At 46.0% G+C, this 24,372-nt stretch overlaps 1 protein-coding gene across 1 annotated transcript; it reads left to right on the top strand.

The window, feature by feature from the left end:
• The first annotated feature begins 5,068 nt into the window (after positions 1-5,068).
• LOC124027393 (growth hormone-regulated TBC protein 1-A-like) lies at positions 5,069-21,704 on the top strand. Its single transcript, XM_046339833.1, has 5 exons — positions 5,069-5,215; positions 15,959-16,055; positions 16,492-16,664; positions 18,991-19,176; positions 21,110-21,704. Exons 2-5 carry the CDS (start codon positions 15,962-15,964, stop codon positions 21,200-21,202), a joined length of 546 nt encoding a protein of 181 aa, XP_046195789.1. The 5' UTR covers positions 5,069-5,215; positions 15,959-15,961; the 3' UTR covers positions 21,203-21,704.
• Positions 21,705-24,372: the final 2,668 nt, after the last annotated feature.

Raw genomic sequence — 24,372 nt, 5'->3', positions numbered from 1 at the left:
TGATGTAGATCATCATGGCTAACTGATATAGATCATCATGGGTTATATAGATCATCATGGGTTATATAGATCATCATGGGTTAACTGATGAGATCATCATGGGTTAACTGATATAGATCATCATGGGGTTAACTGATATAGATCATCTGGCGGGGTTAACTGATGTAGATCATCATGGGTTAGCTAAAATAGATCATCATGGGTTAACTGATGTAGATCATCATGGGTTAACTGGATGTAGATCATCATGGGTTATATAGATCATCATGGGTTAACTGATATAGATCATCATGGGTTAACTGATATAGATCATCATGGGTTATATAGATCATCATGGGTTATATAGATCATCATGGGTTAACGATATAGATCATCATCATGGGTTAACTGATATAGATCATGGGTTATATATGATCATCATGGGTTAACTGATATAGATCATCATGGGTTAACTGATATAGATCATCATGGGTTATATAGATCATCACGGGTTAACTGATATAGATCATCACGGGTTAACTGATATAGATCATCACAGGTTAACTGATATAGATCATCATGGGTTAACTGATATAGATCATCATGGGTTAACTGATGTAGATCATCATGGGTTAACTGATGTAGATCATCATGGGTTAACTGATATAGATCATCATGGGTTAACTGATATAGATCATCATGGGTTAACTGATAGCAGATCATCATGGGTTATATAGATCATCATGGGTTAACTGATATAGATCATCATGGGTTAGCTGATATAGATCATCATGGGTTATATAGATCATCATGGGTTAACTGATATAGATCATCATGGGTTATATAGATCATCATGGGTTAACTGATATAGATCATCATGGGTTAACTGATATAGATCATCATGGGTTAACTGATATAGATCATCATGGGTTAACTGATATAGATCATCATGGGTTATATAGATCATCATGGGTTATATAGATCATCATGGGTTATATAGATCATCATGGGTTAACTGATATAGATCATCATGGGTTAACTGATATAGATCATCATGGGTTATATAGATCATCATGGGTTATATAGATCATCATGGGTTAACTGATATAGATCATCATGGGTTAACTGATATAGATCATCATGGGTTAACTGATATAGATCATCATGGGTTAGCTAATATAGATCATCATGGGTTATATAGATCATCATGGGTTAACTGATATAGATCATCATGGGTTATATAGATCATCATGGGTTAACTGATATAGATCATCATGGGTTAGCTGATATAGATCATCATGGGTTATATAGATCATCATGGGTTAACTGATATAGATCATCATGGGTTATATAGATCATCATGGGTTAGCTGATATAGATCATCATGGGTTAGCTGATATAGATCATCGTGGGTTATATAGATCATCATGGGTTATATAGATCATCACGGGTTAACTGATATAGATCATCATGGGTTAACTGATATAGATCATCATGGGTTAACTGATATAGATCATCATGGGTTAACTGATATAGATCATCATGGGTTATATAGATCATCATGGGTTATATAGATCATCATGGGTTAACTGATATAGATCATCACGGGTTAACTGATATAGATCATCATGGGTTAACTGATGTAGATCATCATGGGTTAACTGATATAGATCATCATGGGTTATATAGATCATCATGGGTTATATAGATCATCTGCTAATATAGATCATCATGGGTTATATAGATCATCATGGGTTAACTGATAGATCATCATGGGTTATATAGATCATCATGGGATATAGATCTCATATATAGATCATCATGGGTTAGCTGATATAGATCATCATGGGTTAGCTGATATAGATCATCGTGGGTTATATAGATCATCATGGGTTATATAGATCATCACGGGTTAACTGATATAGATCATCACGGGTTAACTGATATAGATCATCATGGGTTAACTGATATAGATCATCATGGGTTAACTGATATAGATCATCATGGGTTATATAGATCATCATGGGTTATATAGATCATCATGGGTTATATAGATCATCATGGGTTAACTGATATAGATCATCATGGGTTAACTGATATAGATCATCATGGGTTATATAGATCATCATGGGTTATATAGATCATCATGGGTTAACTGATATAGATCATCATGGGTTAACTGATATAGATCATCATGGGTTAACTGATATAGATCATCATGGGTTAGCTGATATAGATCATCATGGGTTAACTGATATAGATCATCATGGGTTAACTGATATAGATCATCATGGGTTAACTGATATAGATCATCATGGGTTATATAGATCATCATGGGTTAGCTGATATAGATCATCATGGGTTAACTGATATAGATCATCATGGGTTATATAGATCATCATGGGTTAACTGATATAGATCATCATGGGTTATATAGATCATCTTGGGTTATATAGATCATCATGGGTTAACTGATATAGATCATCATGGGTTAACTGATATAGATCATCATGGGTTAACTGATATAGATCATCATGGGTTAACTGATATAGATCATCATGGGTTATATAGATCATCATGGGTTATATAGATCATCATGGGTTATATAGATCATCATGGGTTAACTGATATAGATCATCATGGGTTAACTGATATAGATCATCATGGGTTAACTGATATAGATCATCATGGGTTATATAGATCATCATGGGTTATATAGATCATGGGTTAACTGATATAGATCATCATGGGTTAACTGATATAGATCATCATGGGTTAGCTGATATAGATCATCATGGGTTAGCTGATATAGATCATCATGGGTTAACTGATATAGATCATCATGGGTTAACTGATATAGATCATCATGGGTTATATAGATCATCATGGGTTAGCTGATATAGATCATCATGGGTTAACTGATATAGATCATCATGGGTTATATAGATCATCATGGGTTAACTGATATAGATCATCATGGGTTATATAGATCATCTTGGGTTATATAGATCATCATGGGTTAACTGATATAGATCATCATGGGTTAACTGATATAGATCATCATGGGTTATATAGATCATCATGGGTTAGCTGATAGATCATCATGGGTTATATAGATCATCATGGGTTAACTGATATAGATCATCATGGGTTATATAGATCATCATGGGTTAACTGATATAGATCATCATGGGTTAACTGATGTAGATCATCATGGGTTAACTGATATAGATCATCATGGGTTAGCTAAAATAGATCATCATGGGTTAACTGATGTAGATCATCATGGGTTAGCTGATATAGATCATCATGGGTTAGCTAAAATAGATCATCATGGGTTAACTGATATAGATCATCACGGGTTAACTGATATAGATCATCATGGGTTAACTGATATAGATCATCATGGGTTAACTGATATAGATCATCATGGGTTAACTGATGTAGATCATCATGGGTTAGCTAAAATAGATCATCATGGGTTAACTGATGTAGATCATCATGGGTTAGCTAAAATAGATCATCATGGGTTAACTGATGTAGATCATCACGGGTTAGCTGATATAGATCATCATGGGTTAGCTGATATAGATCATCACGGGTTAACTGATATAGATCATCACGGGTTAGCTGATATAGATCATCATGGGTTATATAGATCATCACGGGTTAGCTGATATAGATCATCATGGGTTAACTGATATAGATCATCATGGGTTAACTGATATAGATCATCATGGGTTAACTGATATAGATCATCATGGGTTAACTGATATAGATCATCATGGGTTAACTGATATAGATCATCATGGGTTAGCTGATATAGATCATCATGGGTTAACTGATATAGATCATCATGGGTTAACTGATATAGATCATCATGGGTTAACTGATGTAGATCATCATGGGTTAGCTAAAATAGCTCATCATGGGTTAACTGATATAGATCATCATGGGTTAGCTAAAATAGATCATCATGGGTTAGCTGATATAGATCATCATGGGTTAACTGATATAGATCATCATGGGTTAGCTGATATAGATCATCACGGGTTAACCGATATAGATCATCATGGGTTAGCTAAAATAGATCATCATGGGTTAACTGATATAGATCATCATGGGTTAGCTAAAATAGATCATCATGGGTTAGCTGATATAGATCATCATGGGTTAACTGATATAGATCATCATGGGTTAGCTGATATAGATCATCATGGGTTAACTGATATAGATCATCATGGGTTAGCTGATATAGATCATCATGGGTTAGCTGATATAGATCATCATGGGTTAGCTGATATAGATCATCATGGGTTAACTGATATAGATCATCATGGGTTAACTGATATAGATCATCATGGGTTAGCTGATATAGATCATCATGGGTTAACTGATATAGATCATCATGGGTTAACTGATATAGATCATCATGGGTTAACTGATATAGATCATCATGGGTTAGCTGATATAGATCATCATGGGTTAACTGATATAGATCATCACGGGTTAACCGATATAGATCATCATGGGTTAGCTAAAATAGATCATCATGGGTTAACTGATATAGATCATCATGGGTTAGCTAAAATAGATCATCATGGGTTAGCTGATATAGATCATCATGGGTTAACTGATATAGATCATCATGGGTTATATAGATCATCACGGGTTAACCGATATAGATCATCATGGGTTAACTGATATAGATCATCATGGGTTAGCTGATATAGATCATCATGGGTTAACTGATATAGATCATCACGGGTTATATAGATCATCACGGGTTAACCGATATAGATCATCATGGGTTAGCTGATATAGATCATCATGGGTTAACTGATATAGATCATCATGGGTTAACTGATATAGATCATCACGGGTTAGCTAAAATAGATCATCATGGGTTAACTGATATAGATCATCATGGGTTAGCTAAAATAGATCATCATGGGTTAGCTGATATACACCTGAACACGGGAGCTTGACCTCTGAGATATGTCTCTCTGTCTGTACTCTGCCTTGACAAATAGCTGAAAGGGTTAGAGATGTTTAGAGTTGGCGGCAGGTTATTTTTTGGTAGTGATTCTAACCACCTGTCTCCCTGGCAGACCTGAACAGAACCTTTCCTGACAACATTCAGTTCCGCAAGACGTCCAACCCATGTCTCCAGAAAACCCTGTACAACGTACTGCTAGCGTACGGACACCACAACCCAGCTGTGGGCTACTGTCAAGTACGTTTACCCTGTTACACCTGGCGGTTCTTTGTTTGCATCCCAAATGACCCCTATATAATGCACTACTTTAGACCAGGGCCCTATTCCCTATATAATGCACTACTTTAGACCAGGGCCCTATTCCCTATATAATGCACTACTTTAGACCAGGGCCCTATCCCCTATATAATGCACTACTTTAGACCAGGGCCCTATTCCCTATATAATGCACTACTTTAGACCAGGGCCCTATCCCTATATAATGCACTACTTTAGACCAGGGCCCTATTCCCTATATAATGCACTACTTTAGACCAGGGCCCTATTCCCTATATAATGCACTACTTTAGACCAGGGCCCTATTCCCTATATAATGCACTACTTTAGACCAGGGCCATATTCCCTATATAATGCACTACTTTAGACCAGGGTCCTATTCCCTATATAATGCACTACTTTAGACCAGGGCCGTATCCCCTATATAATGAACTACTTTAGACCAGGGCCCTATCCCCTATATAATGCACTACTTTAGACCAGGGCTCTATTCCCTATATAATGCACTACTTTAGACCAGGGCCCTATCCCCTATATAATGCACTACTTTAGACCAGGGCCCTATTCCCTATATAATGCACTACTTTAGACCAGGGCCGTATCCCCTATATAATGCACTACTTTAGACCAGGGCTCTATTCCCTATATAATGCACTACTTTAGACCAGGGCCCTATTCCCTATATAATGCACTACTTTAGACCAGGGCCCTATCCCCTATATAATGTCCTTCTGTAGCTCAGTTGGTAGAGCATGGCGCTTGTAACGCCAGGGTAGTGGGTTCGATTCCCGGGACCACCCATACGTAGAATGTATGCACACATGACTGTAAGTCGCTTTGGATAAAAGCGTCTGCTAAATGGCATATATTATTATTATTATTATATATTATATAATGCACTACTTTAGACCAGGGCTCTATTCCCTATATAATGCACTACTTTAGACCAGGGCCCTATCCCCTATATAATACACTACTTTAGATCAGGGCCCTATCCCCTATATAATGCACTACTTTAGACCAGGGCCGTATCCCCTATATAATGCACTACTTTAGACCAGGGCCGTATCCCCTATATAATGCACTACTTTAGACCAGGGCTCTATTCCCTATATAATGCACTACTTTAGACCAGGGCCCTATTCCCTATATAATGCACTACTTTAGACCAGGGCCCTATTCCCTATATAATGCACTACTTTAGACCAGGGCCCTATTCCCTATATAATGCACTACTTTAGACCAGGGCCCTATTCCCTATATAATGCACTACTTTAGACCAGGGCCCTATCCCCTATATAATGCACTACTTTAGACCAGGGCTCTATTCCCTATATAATGCACTACTTTAGACCAGGGCCCTATCCCCTATATAATACACTACTTTAGATCAGGGCCCTATCCCCTATATAATGCACTACTTTAGACCAGGGCCCTATCCCCTATATAATGCACTACTTTAGACCAGGGCCCTATTCCCTATATAATGCACTACTTTAGACCAGAGTCCACAGGCAGCCTCAGATTCCACTTTACAGGCTCAGTCACCTTTTACAACTTTACTACAGTGGTCCTCAACTCCAGTCCTCTACTACAGTGGTCCTCAACTCCAGTCCTCTACTACAGGGGTTCCCAACTCCAGTCCTCTACTACAGTGGTCCTCAACTCCAGTCCTCTACTACAGTGGTCCTCAACTCCAGTCCTCTACTACAGTGGTTCCCAACTCCAGTCCTCTACTACAGGGGTTCCCACCTCCAGTCCTCTACTACAGTGGTTCCCAACTCCAGTCCTCTACTACAGTGGTCCTCAACTCCAGTCCTCTACTACAGTGGTCCTCAACTCCAGTCCTCTACTACAGTGGTCCTCAACTCCAGTCCTCTACTACAGTGGTCCTCAACTCCAGTCCTCTACTACAGTGGTCCTCAACTCCAGTCCTCTACTACAGTGGTCCTCAACTCCAGTCCTCTACTACAGTGGTCCTCAACTCCAGTCCTCTACTACAGTGGTTCCCAACTCCAGTCCTCCAGTCCTCTACTACAGTGGTTCCCACCTCCAGTCCTCTACTACAGTGGTTCCCACCTCCAGTCCTCTACTACAGTGGTCCTCAACTCCAGTCCTCTACTACAGTGGTTCCCAACTCTAGTCCTCCAGTCCTCTACTACAGTGGTCCTCAACTCCAGTCCTCTACTACAGGGGTTCCCAACTCCAGTCCTCTACTACAGTGGTTCCCAACTCCAGTCCTCTACCACAGTGGTTCCCAACTCCAGTCCTCTACTACAGTGGTTCCCAACTCCAGTCCTCTACTACAGTGGTTCCCAACTCCAGTCCTCTACTACAGTGGTTCCCAACTCCAGTCCTCTACTACAGTGGTCCTCAACTCCAGTCCTCTACTACAGTGGTCCTCAACTCCAGTCCTCTACTACAGGGGTTCCCAACTCCAGTCCTCTACTACAGGGGTTCCTAACTCCAGTCCTCCAGTCCTCTACTACAGTGGTTCCCAACTCTAGTCCTCCAGTCCTCTACTACAGTGGTTCCCAACTCCAGTCCTCTACTACAGTGGTCCTCAACTCAGTCCTCTACTACAGTGGTCCTCAACTCCAGTCCTCTACTACAGTGGTCCTCAACTCCAGTCCTCTACTACAGTGGTTCCCTACTCCAGTCCTCTACTACAGTGGTCCTCAACTCCAGTCCTCTACTACAGTGGTCCTCAACTCCAGTCCTCTACTACAGTGGTCCTCAACTCCAGTCCTCTACTACAGTGGTCCTCAACTCCAGTCCTCTACTACAGTGGTCCTCAACTCCAGTCCTCTACTACAGTGGTCCTCAACTCTAGTCCTCCACTACAGTGGTCCTCAACTCTAGTCCTCCAGTCCTCTACTACAGTGGTTCCCAACTCCAGTCCTCTACTACAGTGGTCCTCAACTCCAGTCCTCTACTACAGTGGTTCCCAACTCTAGTCCTCCAGTCCTCTACTACAGGGGTTCCCAACTCCAGTCCTCCAGTCCTCTACTACAGTGGTCCTCAACTCCAGTCCTCTACTACAGTGGTCCTCAACTCCAGTCCTCTACTACAGTGGTTCCCAACTCTAGTCCTCCACTCCTCTACTACAGTGGTTCCCAACTCCAGTCCTCTACTACAGTGGTTCCCAACTCCAGTCCTCTACTACAGTGGTTCCCAACTCTAGTCCTCCAGTCCTCTACTACAGGGGTTCCCAACTCCAGTCCTCCAGTCCTCTACTACAGTGGTCCTCAACTCCAGTCCTCTACTACAGTGGTCCTCAACTCCAGTCCTCTACTACAGTGGTTCCCAACTCTAGTCCTCCACTCCTCTACTACAGTGGTTCCCAACTCCAGTCCTCTACTACAGTGGTTCCCAACTTTAGTCCTCCAGTCCTCTACTACAGTGGTCCTCAACTCCAGTCCTCTACTGCAGGGGTTCCCAACTCCAGTCCTCTACTACAGGGGTTCCCAACTCCAGTCCTCTACTACAGGGGTTCCCAACTCCAGTCCTCTACTACAGGGGTTCCCAACTCCAGTCCTCTACTACAGGGTTCCCAACTCCAGTCCTCTACTACAGGGGTTCCCAACTCCAGTCCTCTACTACAGGGGTTCCCAACTCCAGTCCTCTACTACAGGGGTTCCCAACTCCAGTCCTCTACTACAGGGGTTCCCAACTCCAGTCCTCTACTACAGGGGTTCCCAACTCCAGTCCTCTACTACAGGGGTTCCCAACTCCAGTCCTCTACTACAGGGGTTCCCAACTCCAGTCTCTACTACTACAGTGGTCCTCAACTCCAGTCCTCTACTACAGGGGTTCCCAACTCCAGTCCTCTACTACAGGGGTTCCCAACTCCAGTCCTCCACTCCTCTACTACAGGGGTTCCCAACTCTAGTCCTCCACTCCTCTACTACAGTGGTCCTCAACTCCAGTCCTCTACTGCAGGGGTTCCCAACTCCAGTCCTCTACTACAGGGGTTCCCAACTCCAGTCCTCTACTACAGGGGTTCCCAACTCCAGTCCTCTACTACAGGGGTTCCCAACTCCAGTCCTCTACTACAGGGGTTCCCAACTCCAGTCCTCTACTACAGGGGTTCCCAACTCCAGTCCTCTACTACAGGGGTTCCCAACTCCAGTCTCTACTACTACAGTGGTCCTCAACTCCAGTCCTCTACTACAGGGGTTCCCAACTCCAGTCCTCTACTACAGGGGTTCCCAACTCCAGTCCTCTACTACAGGGGTTCCCAACTCCAGTCCTCTACTACAGGGGTTCCCAACTCCAGTCCTCTACTACAGGGTTCCCAACTCCAGTCCTCTACTACAGGGGTTCCCAACTCCAGTCCTCTACTACAGGGGTTCCCAACTCCAGTCCTCTACTACAGGGGTTCCCAACTCCAGTCCTCTACTACAGGGGTTCCCAACTCCAGTCCTCTACTACAGGGGTTCCCAACTCCAGTCCTCTACTACAGGGGTTCCCAACTCCAGTCCTCTACTGCAGGGGTTCCCAACTCCAGTCCTCTACTGCAGGGGTTCCCAACTCCAGTCCTCTACTGCAGGGGTTCCCAACTCCAGTCCTCTACTGCAGGGGTTCCCAACTCCAGTCCTCTACTGCAGGGGTTCCCAACTCCAGTCCTCTACTACAGGGGTTCCCAACTCTAGTCCTCCAGTCCTCTACTACAGGGGTTCCCAACTCTAGTCCTCCAGTCCTCTACTACAGTGGTCCTCAACTCCAGTCCTCTACTACAGGGGTTCCCAACTCCAGTCCTCTACTACAGGGGTTCCCAACTCCAGTCCTCTACTACAGGGGTTCCCAACTCCAGTCCTCTACTACAGGGGTTCCCAACTCCAGTCCTCTACTACAGGGGTTCCCAACTCCAGTCCTCTACTACAGGGGTTCCCAACTCCAGTCCTCTACTACAGGGGTTCCCAACTCCAGTCCTCTACTACAGGGGTTCCCAACTCCAGTCTCTACTACTACAGTGGTCCTCAACTCCAGTCCTCTACTACAGGGGTTCCCAACTCCAGTCCTCTACTACAGGGGTTCCCAACTCTAGTCCTCCACTCCTCTACTACAGTGGTTCCCAACTCTAGTCCTCCAGTCCTCTACTACAGTGGTCCTCAACTCCAGTCCTCTACTGCAGGGGTTCCCAACTCCAGTCCTCTACTACAGGGGTTCCCAACTCCAGTCCTCTACTACAGGGGTTCCCAACTCCAGTCCTCTACTACAGGGTTCCCAACTCCAGTCCTCTACTACAGGGGTTCCCAACTCCAGTCCTCTACTACAGGGGTTCCCAACTCCAGTCCTCTACTACAGGGGTTCCCAACTCCAGTCCTCTACTACAGGGGTTCCCAACTCCAGTCCTCTACTACAGGGGTTCCCAACTCCAGTCTCTACTACTACAGTGGTCCTCAACTCCAGTCCTCTACTACAGGGGTTCCCAACTCCAGTCCTCTACTACAGGGTTCCCAACTCCAGTCCTCTACTACAGGGTTCCCAACTCCAGTCCTCTCCTACAGGGGTTCCCAACTCCAGTCCTCTACTACAGGGGTTCCCAACTCCAGTCCTCTACTACAGGGGTTCCCAACTCCAGTCCTCTACTACAGGGGTTCCCAACTCCAGTCCTCTACTGCAGGGGTTCCCAACTCCAGTCCTCTACTACAGGGGTTCCCAACTCCAGTCCTCTACTGCAGGGGTTCCCAACTCCAGTCCTCTACTACAGGGGTTCCCAACTCCAGTCCTCTACTACAGGGGTTCCCAACTCCAGTCCTCTACTGCAGGGGTTCCCAACTCCAGTCCTCTACTGCAGGGGTTCCCAACTCCAGTCCTCTACTGCAGGGGTTCCCAACTCCAGTCCTCTACTGCAGGGGTTCCCAACTCCAGTCCTCTACTACAGGGGTTCCCAACTCTAGTCCTCCAGTCCTCTACTACAGGGGTTCCCAACTCCAGTCCTCCAGTCCTCTACTACAGTGGTCCTCAACTCCAGTCCTCTACTACAGTGGTTCCCAACTCCAGTCCTCTACTACAGTGGTCCTCAACTCCAGTCCTCTACTACAGTGGTCCTCAACTCCAGTCCTCTACTACAGTGGTTCCCAACTCTAGTCCTCCAGTCCTCTACTACAGGGGTTCCCAACTCTAGTCCTCCAGTCCTCTACTACAGTGGTCCTCAACTCCAGTCCTCTACTACAGTGGTCCTCAACTCCAGTCCTCTACTACAGTGGTTCCCAACTCTAGTCCTCCACTCCTCTACTACAGTGGTTCCCAACTCCAGTCCTCCAGTCCTCTACTACAGTGGTTCCCAACTCCAGTCCTCTACTACAGTGGTTCCCAACTCCAGTCCTCCAGTCCTCTACTACAGTGGTTCCCAACTCCAGTCCTCTACTACAGTGGTTCCCACCTCCAGTCCTCCTGTCCTCTACAACAGTACACATTATTATTGTAGCCCCGGACCATCAACCTGATTGAGTTGGATCAGGGGGTCCTGGAAGACTGGATTTGGGAAACACTGTTCTACTGTTTCTCAGCACTCACTGCTACTGCACTGTGTTCACAGTGCCCCCTGTGGCTGGTCCAGGCATTACCTGCTAGCCTTTTCAGGAATCCCAACCCTTCCTCGATCATTCAATCAGCTTTTGTTCCTAAATGGGAATTCTATAGTTGGAACGGCATGTCGAATAGACAAGGCTACTGTGTGTGATTTGATAGGGAGATTTTCAGCCTTTTGCAATGCAAAGAAGCAGCATTATGGCTGAAGGTTTGATGTGTGTACAGTCAGTCCTTCTCTCTGTCTCCCTCTCATATTGGCTGAAGGATTGGCTGAAGGTTTGGTGTGTGTACAGTCAGTCCTTCTCTCTGTCTCCCTCTCATATTGGCAGCTTTTCTGTTTATTAGTCTGTCTTTTTGACTATCAAACACATGTTAAATCACCTCAATTCCAATAGTTACTTATTAGAGACTGTATTTTTACCAATGGCCCTGGTCTAAAGTAGTGCACTATATAGGGAATAGGGCCCTGGTCTAAAGTAGTGCACTATATAGGGAATAGGACTCTGGTCTAAAGTAGTGCACTATATAGGGAATAGGACTCTGGTCTAAAGTAGTGCACTATATAGGGAATAGGACCCTGGTCTAAAGTAGTGCACTATATAGGGAATAGGACTCTGGTCTAAAGTAGTGCACTATATAGGGAATAGGGCCCTGGTCTAAAGTAGTGCACTATATAGGGAATAGGGCCCTGGTCTAAAGTAGTGCACTATATAGGGAATAGGGCCCTGGTCTAAAGTAGTGCACTATATAGGGAATAGGGCCCTGGTCTAAAGTAGTGCACTATATAGGGAATAGGGCTCTGGTCTAAAGTAGTGCACTATATAGGGAATAGGGCTCTGGTCTAAAGTAGTGCACTATATAGGGAATAGGGCCCTGTTCTAAAGTAGTGCACTATATAGGGAATAGGACTCTGGTCTAAAGTAGTGCACTATATAGGGAATAGGGCCCTGGTCTAAAGTAGTGCACTATATAGGGAATAGGACTCTGGTCTAAAGTAATGCACTATATAGGGAATAGGACTCTGGTCTAAAGTAGTGCACTATATAGGGAATAGGACTCTGGTCTAAAGTAGTGCACTATATAGGGAATAGGACTCTGGTCTAAAGTAGTGCACTATATAGGGAATAGGGCCCTGGTCTAAAGTAGTGCACTATATAGGGAATAGGGCCCTGGTCTAAAGTAATGCACTATATAGGGAATAGGGCCCTGGTCTAAAGTAGTGCACTATATAGGGAATAGGACTCTGGTCTAAAGTAATGCACTATATAGGGAATAGGACTCTGGTCTAAAGTAGTGCACTATATAGGGAATAGGACTCTGGTCTAAAGTAGTGCACTATATAGGGAATAGGACTCTGGTCTAAAGTAATGCACTATATAGGGAATAGGACTCTGGTCTAAAGTAGTGCACTATATAGGGAATAGGGCCCTGGTCTAAAGTAGTGCACTATATAGGGAATAGGACTCTGGTCTAAAGTAGTGCACTATATAGGGAATAGGACTCTGGTCTAAAGTAGTGCACTATATAGGGAATAGGACTCTGGTCTAAAGTAGTGCACTATATAGGGAATAGGGCTCTGGTCTAAAGTAGTGCACTATATAGGGAATAGGGCTCTGGTCTAAAGTAGTGCACTATATAGGGAATAGGACTCTGGTCTAAAGTAGTGCACTATATAGGGAATAGGGTGCCATTTTGGGATGCTTAGTGTATCTCTGGCCACCTGTTCATCTCTCCCTCTCTTTGAACTCATTCACCAGAATACAGACGTGTTCTCTCTCCCTCTTAGCAACAGGCTGTATTAGCAGGCAAAGGGGGGGGGAGTGAGGGAGAGAGAGGGCTGTTGAATTAGAATGTATTGGCCAGGCAAAGGGAGAGAGAGAGGGGGCTGTTGAATTAGAATGTATTGGCCAGGCAAAGGGGAGAGAGGGGCTGTTGAATTAGAATGTATTGGCCAAGCAAAGGGGAGAGAGGGGGCTGTTGAATTAGAATGTATTGGCCAGGCAAAGGGGGAGAGAGAGAGGGCTGTTGAATTAGAATGGGTTGGCCAGGCAAAGGGAGAGAGAGAGAGGGCTGTTGAATTAGAATGTATTGGACAGGCAAAGGGAGAGAGAGAGAGGGGGCTGTTGAATTAGAATGTATTGGCCAGGCAAAGGGAGAGAGAGAGAGGGCTGTTGAATTAGAATGTATTGGCCAGGCAAAGGGAGAGAGAGAGGGCTGTTGAATTAGAATGTATTGGCCAGGCAAAGGGGGAGAGAGAGGGCTGTTGAATTAGAATGTATTGGACAGGCAAAGGGAGAGAGAGAGAGGGCTGTTGAATTAGAATGTATTGGACAGGCAAAGGGAGAGAGGGCTGTTGAATTAGAATGTATTGGCCAGGCAAAGGGAGAGAGAGAGGGCTGTTGAATTAGAATGTATTGGCCAGGCAAAGGGGGAGAGAGAGGGCTGTTGAATTAGAATGTATTGGCCAGGCAAAGGGAGAGAGAGAGGGCTGTTGAATTAGAATGTATTGGACAGGCAAAGGGAGAGAGAGAGGGGCTGTTGAATTAGAATGTATTGGACAGGCAAAGGGAGAGAGAGAGGGCTGTTGAATTAGAATGTATTGGACAGGCAAAGGGGGAGAGAGAGGGCTGTTGAATTAGAATGTATTGGACAGGCAAAGGGAGAGAGAGAGGGCTGTTGAATTAGAATGTATTGGACAGGCAAAGGGAGAGAGAGGGGGCTGTTGAATTAGAATGTATTGGACAGGCAAAGGGAGAGAGAGAGGGCTGTTGAATTAGAATGTATTGGACAGGCAAAGGGAGAGAGAGAGGGGGGCTGTTGAATTAGAATGTATTGGACAGGCAAAGGGAGAGAGAGAGGGGGCTGTTGAATTAGAATGTATTGGACAGGCAAAGGGAGAGAGAGAGAGGGCTGTTGAATTAGAATGTATTGGACAGGCAAAGGGAGAGAGAGAGGGGGGCTGTTGAATTAGAATGTATTGGACAGGCAAAGGGAGAGAGAGAGGGGCTGTTGAATTAGAATGTATTGGACAGGCAAAGGGAGAGAGAGAGAGGGCTGTTGAATTAGAATGTATTGGACAGGCAAAGGGGGAGAGAGAGAGGGCTGTTGAATTAGAATGTATTGGCCAGGCAAAGGGGGAGAGAGAGAGGGGGCTGTTGAATTAGAATGTATTGGACAGGCAAAGGGAGAGAGAGAGGGCTGTTGAATTAGAATGTATTGGACAGGCAAAGGGAGAGAGAGAGGGGCTGTTGAATTAGAATGTATTGGACAGGCAAAGGGAGAGAGAGAGGGCTGTTGAATTAGAATGTATTGGACAGGCAAAGGGAGAGAGAGAGAGGGGGCTGTTGAATTAGAATGTATTGGACAGGCAAAGGGAGAGAGAGAGAGGGCTGTTGAATTAGAATGTATTGGACAGGCAAAGGGAGAGAGAGAGGGCTGTTGAATTAGAATGTATTGGACAGGCAAAGGGGAGAGAGAGAGGGGGCTGTTGAATTAGAATGTATTGGCCAGGCAAAGGGGGAGAGAGAGAGAGGGCTGTTGAATTAGAATGTATTGGCCAGGCAAAGGGGGAGAGAGAGGGCTGTTGAATTAGAATGTATTGGCCAGGCAAAGGGGGAGAGAGAGAGGGGCTGTTGAATTAGAATGGGTTGGCCAGGCAAAGGGAGAGAGAGAGGGCTGTTGAATTAGAATGTATTGGCCAGGCAAAGGGGAGAGAGAGAGGGCTGTTGAATTAGAATGTATTGGCCAGGCAAAGGGGAGAGAGGGGCTGTTGAATTAGAATGTATTGGCCAGGCAAAGGGAGAGAGAGAGAGGGCTGTTGAATTAGAATGTATTGGCCAGGCAAAGGGGGAGAGAGGGGGCTGTTGAATTAGAATGTATTGGCCAGGCAAAGGGAGAGAGAGAGAGGGCTGTTGAATTAGAATGTATTGGACAGGCAAAGGGAGAGAGAGAGGGCTGTTGAATTAGAATGTATTGGCCAGGCAAAGGGAGAGAGAGAGGGCTGTTGAATTAGAATGGGTTGTGCCCCTCACTAAGCTGTCAAGGAGAGGATGTCAACAACCTCCAGATAACAACAACACCTTGAAAACACTGTTATAACTATTAACAATTTATTGTGGCTGAAATGCAATATTCATATGTATCTAATAACTGTCTTGTCTTCAGGGCATGAACTTCATCGCTGGGTACCTCATCATCATCACTAAAGATGAGGAGAAATCATTCTGGCTGATGGACGCTCTACTGGGCAGGATACTACCAGGTGTGTTTATCTTCTCTCCCTGCCGTGGGTCTATGTATAACCCAGCGGAGGTCACATGGTCTTGAGCCTCGTTAAGACTCATGTCCCGTCACACGGAGGGGAGGGAGGGAGGGGGTAATCCTATGATGTCACACAGGAAATGACATCACGCCCCCAGCTCTCTACCTTGGCATAGTCGGGCTCCACTCTGACAAACAGGTGGATTTGATCTGAGATCACATTCGTCACTGAGTTCAGGGCTCATATCTTTGAGGTGTGTGTGTGTGTGTGTGTGTGTGTGTGTGTGTGTGTGTGTGTGTGTGTGTGTGTGTGTGTGTGTGTGTGTGTGTGTGTGTGTGTGTGTGTGTGTGTCCACTTTGACGACAGTAAAAAACCAACAGTGTAATGAAAGGGACTGTTGATACTAAGTTGTGTGTCCTGTCTGTCTCCTGTCCAGACTACTACACCCCGGCCATGCTGGGTCTGAAGATGGACCAGGAGGTTTTAGGGGAGCTCGTGAGGACCAAAGCCCCAGTTGTATGGCAGGCCATGGGGCAACACAACGTCATGTGGACCCTGGTGGTCTCCAGGTGGTTCATCTGTCTCTACATAGACGTCCTGCCTGTAGAGGTGAGAGGGGGGACTAGGGGTGAGAGGGGGGGGGGTGACTAGGGGTGAGAGGGGGGGGGAGACTAGGGGTTTTTGGGGGAGGGATTAGGATTTAGGGGAGGGGACTAGGGTTTAGGGGGGACTACGGGAGGGGACTAGGGGTTTAGGGGGGACTAGGGGCGAGGGGGGACTAGGGGTTTAGGGAGGGACTAGGGGTTTAGGGGGGGACTAGGGGTTTAGGGGGACTAGGGGTTTAGGGGGGACTAGGGGTTTAGGGGGACTAGGGGTTTAGGGGGACTAGGGGTTTAGGGGGACTAGGGGTTTAGGGGGACTAGGGGTTTAGGGGGGGACTAGGGGTTTAGGGGAGACTAGGGGGGGGGACTAGGGGTTTAGGGGGGGGACTAGGGGTTTAGGGAGGGGACTAGGGGTTTAGGGGGACTAGGGGGGACTAGGGGGGGACTAGGGGAGGGGGACTAGGGGTTTAGGGGGGGACTAGGGGTTTAGGGAGGGACTAGGGACTTAGGGGAGGGACTTTAGGGAGGGACTAGGGGTTAGGGGAGGGACTAGGGGTTTAGGGGAGGGACTAGGGGTTTAGGGGAGGGACTAGGGGTTTAGGGGAGGGACTTTGGCCTAATCTTTGTTGTTGTTTGAGTACTATTACTAAGTTGATGTAACTATTGAACATGTAAACACCCAGTCAGGTTTGGGTCCGTGATCTGTTGTAGAAGCGCTATTAAATCATGTTTTATCAGTGCTGAGCTTTATCAGAGAATCAGCCCCACAACAGGACTGAATCAGGTTTACAGGGCAGAGTGTGAACTCAGCCCCACAACAGGACTGAATCAGGTTTACAGGGCAGAATGGGAACTCGCTCCACCACAGGGCTGAATCAGGTTTACAGGGCAGAATGGGAACTCAGCCCTACCACAGGACTGAATCAGGTTTACAGGGCAGAGTGTGAACTCAGCCCCACCACAGGACTGAATCAGGTTTACGGGGCAGAGTGTGAACTCAGCCCCACAACAGGACTGAATCAGGTTTACAGGGCAGAGTGTGAACTCAGCCCCACTACAGGACTGAATCAGGTTTACAGGGCAGAGTGTGAACTCAGCCCCACAACAGGACTGAATCAGGTTTACAGGGCAGAGTGTGAACTCAGCCCCACAACAGGACTGAATCAGGTTTACAGGGCAGAGTGTGAACTCAGCCCCACCACAGGTCTGAATCAGGTTTACAGGGCAGAGTGTGAACTCAGCTCCACCACAGGACTGAATCAGGTTTACAGGGCAGAGTGTGAACTCAGCCCACCACAGGACTGAATCAGGTTTACAGGGCAGAGTGTGAACTCAGCCCCACAACAGGACTGAATCAGGTTTACAGGGCAGAGTGTGAACTCAGCTCCACACAGGACTGAATCAGGTTTACAGGGCAGAGTGTGAACTCAGCCCCACCACAGGACTGAATCAGGTTTACAGGGCAGAGTGTGAACTCAGCTCCACAACAGGACTGAATCAGGTTTACAGGGCAGAGTGTGAACTCAGCTCCACCACAGGACTGAATCAGGTTTACAGGGCAGAGTGTGAACTCAGCTCCACCACAGGACTGAATCAGGTTTACAGGGCAGAGTGTGAACTCAGCCCCACAACAGGACTGAATCAGGTTTACAGGGCAGAGTGGGTTCTGTGTGTCCACCAGTCTGCTGACTGAATCAGGTTTACAGGGCAGAGTCTTTACATAGCTCATCACCATGCCTAGGACTGAATCCATCTACAGGGCAGAGTGGGTTCCTGTGTGTCCAGGTCAGTCTGCTGAGCTGAACTAAGTCAACTAATCCTTGGCCCATTTCATCACCATGCCTAGTGTCACTGTCTACCATCTCAGCTTGATGACCTGTCCTGTGGCCCATTAAGCCCGACTGTCCTGTGGCCCATTAAACCCGACTGTCCTGTGGCCCATTAAGCCCGACTGTCCTGCGGCCCATTAAACCCGACTGTCCTGTGGCCCATTAAGCCCGACTGTCCTGCGGCCCATTAAACCCGACTGTCCTGTGGCCCATTAAGCCCGACTGTCCTGCGGCCCATTAAACCCGACTGTCCTGTGGCCCATTAAGCCAGACTGTCCTGTGGCCCATTAAGACAGACTGTCCTGTGGCCCATTAAGCCCGACTGTCCTGTGGCCCATTAAGCCCGACTGTCCTGCGGCCCATTAAGCCCGACTGTCCTGCGGCCCATTAAGCCCGACTGTCCTGTGGCCCATTAAGCCCGACTGTCCTGTGGCCCATTAAGCCCGACTGTCCTGCGGCCCATTAAGCCTGACTCTCGTCTCTCTCCTTGGTTCTCGTCCTCAGACGGTTCTGCGTATCTGGGACTGTCTGTTCTACGAGGGTTCTAAGATTCTGTTCCGTGTGGCTCTGACGTTGATAAGGAACCAGCAGGCTGAGGTCCAACAGGCCGGTTCCCTGCCTGACGTCTGTGACTGCTTCAAACACATGACCAGAGGGCCCGATGTAGAGGACTGCCACACCTTCATGCAGGTACACACACACACACACACACACACACACACACACACACACACACACACACACACACACACACACACACACACACACACACACACACACACACACTGAAATGAACATGTGTGTGGATGTGTTTTAACTTCTGGTCCCCACAAGAATAGCAAACAAACACAAATTTGACAAACTGGGGACATTTTGTTAGTCCCCATGAGGGGAAATGCTATTTCTAGGGGGTTTAGGGTTAAGGTTAGATATTTCTAGGGGGTTTAAGGTTAAGGTTAGATATGTCTAGGGGGTTTAAGGTTAGGGTTAGATATTTCTAGGGGGTTTAGGTGTAAGGTTAGGGTTAGATATTTCTAGGGGGTTTAGGGTTAAGGTTAGATATGTCTAGGGGGTGTAAGGTTAGGGTTAGATATTTCTAGGGGTTTAAGGTTAGGGTTAGATATTTCTAGGGGTTTAAGGTTAGGGTTAGATATTTCTAGGGGTTTAAGGTTAGGGTTAGATATTTCTAGGGGTTTAAGGTTAGGGTTAGATATTTCTAGTGGGTTTAGGGTTAGGGTTAGATATTTCTAGGGGTTTAAGGTTAGGGTTAGATATTTCTAGTGGGTTTAGGTTAGGTTAGATATTTCTAGGGGTTTAAGGTTAGGGTTAGATATTTCTAGGGGTTTAAGGTTAGGGTTAGATATTTCTAGGGGGTTTTAGATATTTCTAGGGGTTTAAGGTTAGGGTTAGATATTTCTAGGGGTTTAAGGTTTTAGATATTTCTAGGGGTTTAAGGTTAGGGTTAGATATTTCTAGGGGTTTAAGGTTAGGGTTAGATATTTCTAGGGGTTTAGGGTTAAGGTTAGATATTTCTAGGGGTTTAGGTTAGATATTTCTAGGGGTTTAGGGTTAGGTTAGATATTTCTAGGGGGTTTAGGTGTAAGGTTAGGGTTAGATATTTCTAGGGGTTTAGGTGTAAGGTTAGGGTTAGATATTTCTAGGGGGTTTAAGGTTAGGGTTAGATATTTCTAGGGGTTTAGGGTTAAGGTTAGATATTTCTAGGGGTTTAGGTGTAAGGTTAGGGTTAGATATTTCTAGGGGTTTAGGTGTAAGGTTAGGGTTAGATATTTCTAGGGGGTTTAAGGTTAGGGTTAGATATTTCTAGGGGGTTTAGGGTTAAGGTTAGATATTTCTAGGGGGTTTAGGTGTAAGGTTAGGGTTAGATATTTCTAGGGGGTTTAGGTGTAAGGTTAGGGTTAGATATTTCTAGGGGGTTTAAGGTTAGGGTTAGATATTTCTAGGGGGTTTAAGGTTAGGGTTAGATATTTCTAGTGGGTTTAAGGTTAGGGTTAGATATTTCTAGTGGGTTTAAGGTTAGGGTTAGATATTTCTAGTGGGTTTAGGTTAGGTTAGATATTTCTAGGGGTTTAAGGTTAGGGTTAGATATTTCTAGGGGTTTAGGTTAAGGTTAGATATTTCTAGGGGTTTAGGGTAAGGTTAGGGTTAGATATTTCTAGGGGGTTTAGGTGTAAGGTTAGGGTTAGATATTTCTAGGGGGTTTAAGGTTAGGGTTAGATATTTCTAGGGGGTTTAAGGTTAGGGTTAGATATTTCTAGTGGGTTTAAGGTTAGGGTTAGATATTTCTAGTGGGTTTAAGGTTAGGGTTAGATATTTCTAGGGGGTTTAAGGTTAGGGTTAGATATATGGGTTCCAGTTCGGGTAAATAGAATTTTGAGTGGGACTAAATTGTGTGTCCCCACAAGGTTAGCTATACAAGACTCTGTGTGTGTGTGTGTGTGTGTGTGTGTGTGTGTGTGTGTGTGTGTGTGTGTGTGTGTGTGTGTGTGTGTGTGTGTGTGTGTGTGTGTGTGTGTGTGTGTGTGTGTGTGTGTGTGTGTGTGTGTGTGTGCACCATAATGATCTCTGTTCATCCCTCTAATCCTTTGTCTTGCTGCTTTCCCAGAAAATCTTCACGGAACCCGGAAGCCTCTCCATGGCAACCATCACCAAGCTCCGGGAGACGTGTCGAGCACGCATCATCGCTGAGGAGTCCTGACCCCATCCTCCTGACCTGTCAATCAAACACACTACACATTCCGGGCTGGGTCCCAACACTCCTTAATGGTCTCCTCTCCTCGGATCCTATTCCTCACTGTTGGGACAGTGTCCTAGACTGTTTAGTACTCTTTAGCATGACTACCATGTAGCTATGTAGACTACCATGTATGGAGACTATAAGGTGTTATTAGTACCAGCTAATTGAATTAGTACCTATCCTGTGGGGGCACATGGTACAGGTTAAACATGAGCCTGGCACAATAATTAACAACCAAGATGTCAATGAAACCTTTAGTCTATTACACTATTGTCAATACTGTATGAAAGTCACATGAAATAAAAACATATTTTAGCCAATGGACATGAAAACATAAGCTCAAATGTGGTGTGGTTTGGCAATAAGTGACATTTTGAAAAAGCAGAGATGATCATCTTAATGACGCGCTGACAGCAGAGGACGTTACCAGACTGATGTCGTCTTAATGACGCGCTGACAGCAGAGGACGTTACCAGACTGATGTCGTCTTAATGACGCGCAGAGGACGTTACCAGACAGCAGAGGACGTTACCAGACTGATGTCGTCTTAATGACGCGGACAGCAGAGGACGTTACCAGACTGATGTCGTCTTAATGACGCGCGGACAGCAGTGGACGTTACCAGACTGATGTCGTCTTAATGACGCGCGGACAGCAGTGGACGTTACCAGACTGATGTCGTCTGAATGAGGCGCGGACAGCAGAGGACGTTACCAGACTGATGTCGTCTTAATGACGCGCGGACAGCAGAGGACGTTACCAGACTGATGTCGTCTTAATGACGCGCGGACAGCAGAGGACGTTACCAGACTGATGTCGCCTTTAATGACGCTGCGACAGCAGTGGACGCACCAGACTGATGTCGCCTTAATGACGCGGACAGCAGTGGACGTTACCAGACTGATGTCGCCTTAATGACGCGCGACAGCAGTGGACGTTACCAGACTGATGTCGCCTTAATGACGCGCGGACAGCAGAGGACGTTACCAGACTGATGTCGCCTTAATGAGGGACGCCGCTGATCGCCTGAGACGCGAGGACAGCAGAGGACGTTACCAGACTGATGTCGTCTTAATGAGGGACGCCGCTGATCGCCTGAGACGCGGACAGCAGAGGACGTTACCAGACTGATGTCGCCTTAATGACGCGCGGACAGCAGTGGACGTTACCAGACTGATGTCGCCTTAATGAGGGACGCCGCTGATCGCCTGAGACGCGGGACAGCAGTGGACGTTACCAGACTGATGTCGCCTTAATGACGCGCAGACAGCAGAGGACGCACAGACTGATGTCGTCTTAATGACGCGCGGACAGCAGTGGACGTTACCAGACTGATGTCGTCTTAATGACGCGCGGACAGCAGTGGACGTTACCAGACTGATGTCGTCTTAATGACGCGCGGACAGCAGAGGACGTTACCAGACTGATGTCGCTTAATGACGCGGACAGCAGTGGACGTTACCAGACTGATGTCGTCTTAATGACGCGCGGACAGCAGTGGACGTTACCAGACTGATGTCGTCTTAATGAGGGACGTCGCTGATCGTCTGAGACGCGAGGACAGCAGTGGACGTTACCAGACTGATGTCTTAATGACGCGCGGACAGCAGTGGACGTTACCAGACTGATGTCTTAATGACGCGCGGACAGCAGTGGACGTTACCAGACTGATGTCTTAATGACGCGCGGACAGCAGTGGACGTTACCAGACTGATGTCGTCTTAATGACGCGCTGACAGCAGAGGACGTTACCAGACTGATGTCATCTTAATGACGCGCTGACAGCAGAGGACGTTACCAGACTGATGTCGTCTTAATGAGGGACGTCGCTGATCGTCTGAGACGCACGGACAGCAGTGGACGTTACCAGACTGATGTCGTCTTAATGACGCGCGGACAGCAGTGGACGTTACCAGACTGATGTCGTCTTAATGACGCGCGGACAGCAGTGGACGTTACCAGACTGATGTCTTCTTAATGAGGGACGTCGCTGATCGTCTGAGACGCACGGACAGCAGTGGACGTTACCAGACTGATGTCGTCTTAATGACGCGCGGACAGCAGTGGACGTTACCAGACTGATGTCTTAATGACGCGCGGACAGCAGTGGACGTTACCAGACTGATGTCTTAATGACGCGCGGACAGCAGTGGACGTTACCAGACTGATGTCGTCTTAATGACGCGCGGACAGCAGTGGACGTTACCAGACTGATGTCGTCTTAATGACGCGCGGACAGCAGTGGACGTTACCAGACTGATGTCGTCTTAATGAGGGACGTCGCTGGGTGTCATTCATCAAACGACGGCTGCACTGTAGAGATGCAGGAATTCAACATGAGTTTTAGTCCAGCGTTGGTGTTGATCTGCATTGGGGGAAACCAGCCCTGGACCTATTGGTTAATGTAGACCTGAATGTACACATGTAGCTAGATAGTTATTGTCTACATGTAGCTAGATAGTTCATGTAGACCTGAATGTACACATGTAGCTAGATAGATCATGTACACATGTAGCTAGATAGTTCATGTAGACCTGAATGTACACATGTAGCTAGATAGTTATTGTCTACATGTAGCTAGATAGTTCATGTAGACCTGAATGTACACATGTAGCTAGATAGTTCATGTAGACCTGAATGTACACATGTAGCTAGATAGATCATGTACACATGTAGCTAGATAGTTCATGTAGACCTGAATGTACACATGTAGCTAGATAGATCATGTACACATGTAGTTAGATGGAGTGTAATGTTAACTCACACCCTGCTAACTGAGGATTCCATTGTGTCCCCCAAATTGCACCCTATTCCCTACAAAAGTAGTGCACTATATAGGGAATAGGGCCCTGGTCTAAAATAGTGCACTACATAGGGAATAGGGCCCTGGTCTAAAATAGTGCACTATAATAGGGAATAGGGTGCCAATTGAGATGTAACTCATGTGAGATTCATGTTGCTGACTGAAGCTAATCTTAACTGGAATAAACATTTATTTTAGAACAAGATTTGGATTCTATGACTTTGCACTTTTCTCCTCTGAGTGATGACATCACTGATGGCGTTGGGAAGTCGACTTGAAGCGTCGTTGTACATGAATGATAGTGTCTGTTGCAGTGCACTAGAAACTA

This window comes from Oncorhynchus gorbuscha, unplaced genomic scaffold (assembly GCF_021184085.1).
Source record: "Oncorhynchus gorbuscha isolate QuinsamMale2020 ecotype Even-year unplaced genomic scaffold, OgorEven_v1.0 Un_scaffold_3178, whole genome shotgun sequence".
NCBI classification, from domain to species: domain Eukaryota; kingdom Metazoa; phylum Chordata; class Actinopteri; order Salmoniformes; family Salmonidae; genus Oncorhynchus; species Oncorhynchus gorbuscha.
The sequence above is the reverse complement of the archived record's forward strand: the minus strand, read 5'-3'. Positions and strand labels throughout refer to the sequence as shown.

What these genes read in the sequence shown, in the direction of transcription:
- LOC124027393 (XM_046339833.1), top strand. Translation starts at nt 15,962, where the DNA reads ATGAACTTCATCGCTGGGTACCTCATCATCATCACTAAAGATGAGGAG. An exon ending in ACTGGGCAGGATACTACCAG is followed by an intron (nt 16,056 to 16,491) that starts GTGTGTTTATCT and finishes TCTCCTGTCCAG; the next exon opens with ACTACTACACCCCGGCCATG. An exon ending in TAGACGTCCTGCCTGTAGAG is followed by an intron (nt 16,665 to 18,990) that starts GTGAGAGGGGGG and finishes TCTCGTCCTCAG; the next exon opens with ACGGTTCTGCGTATCTGGGA.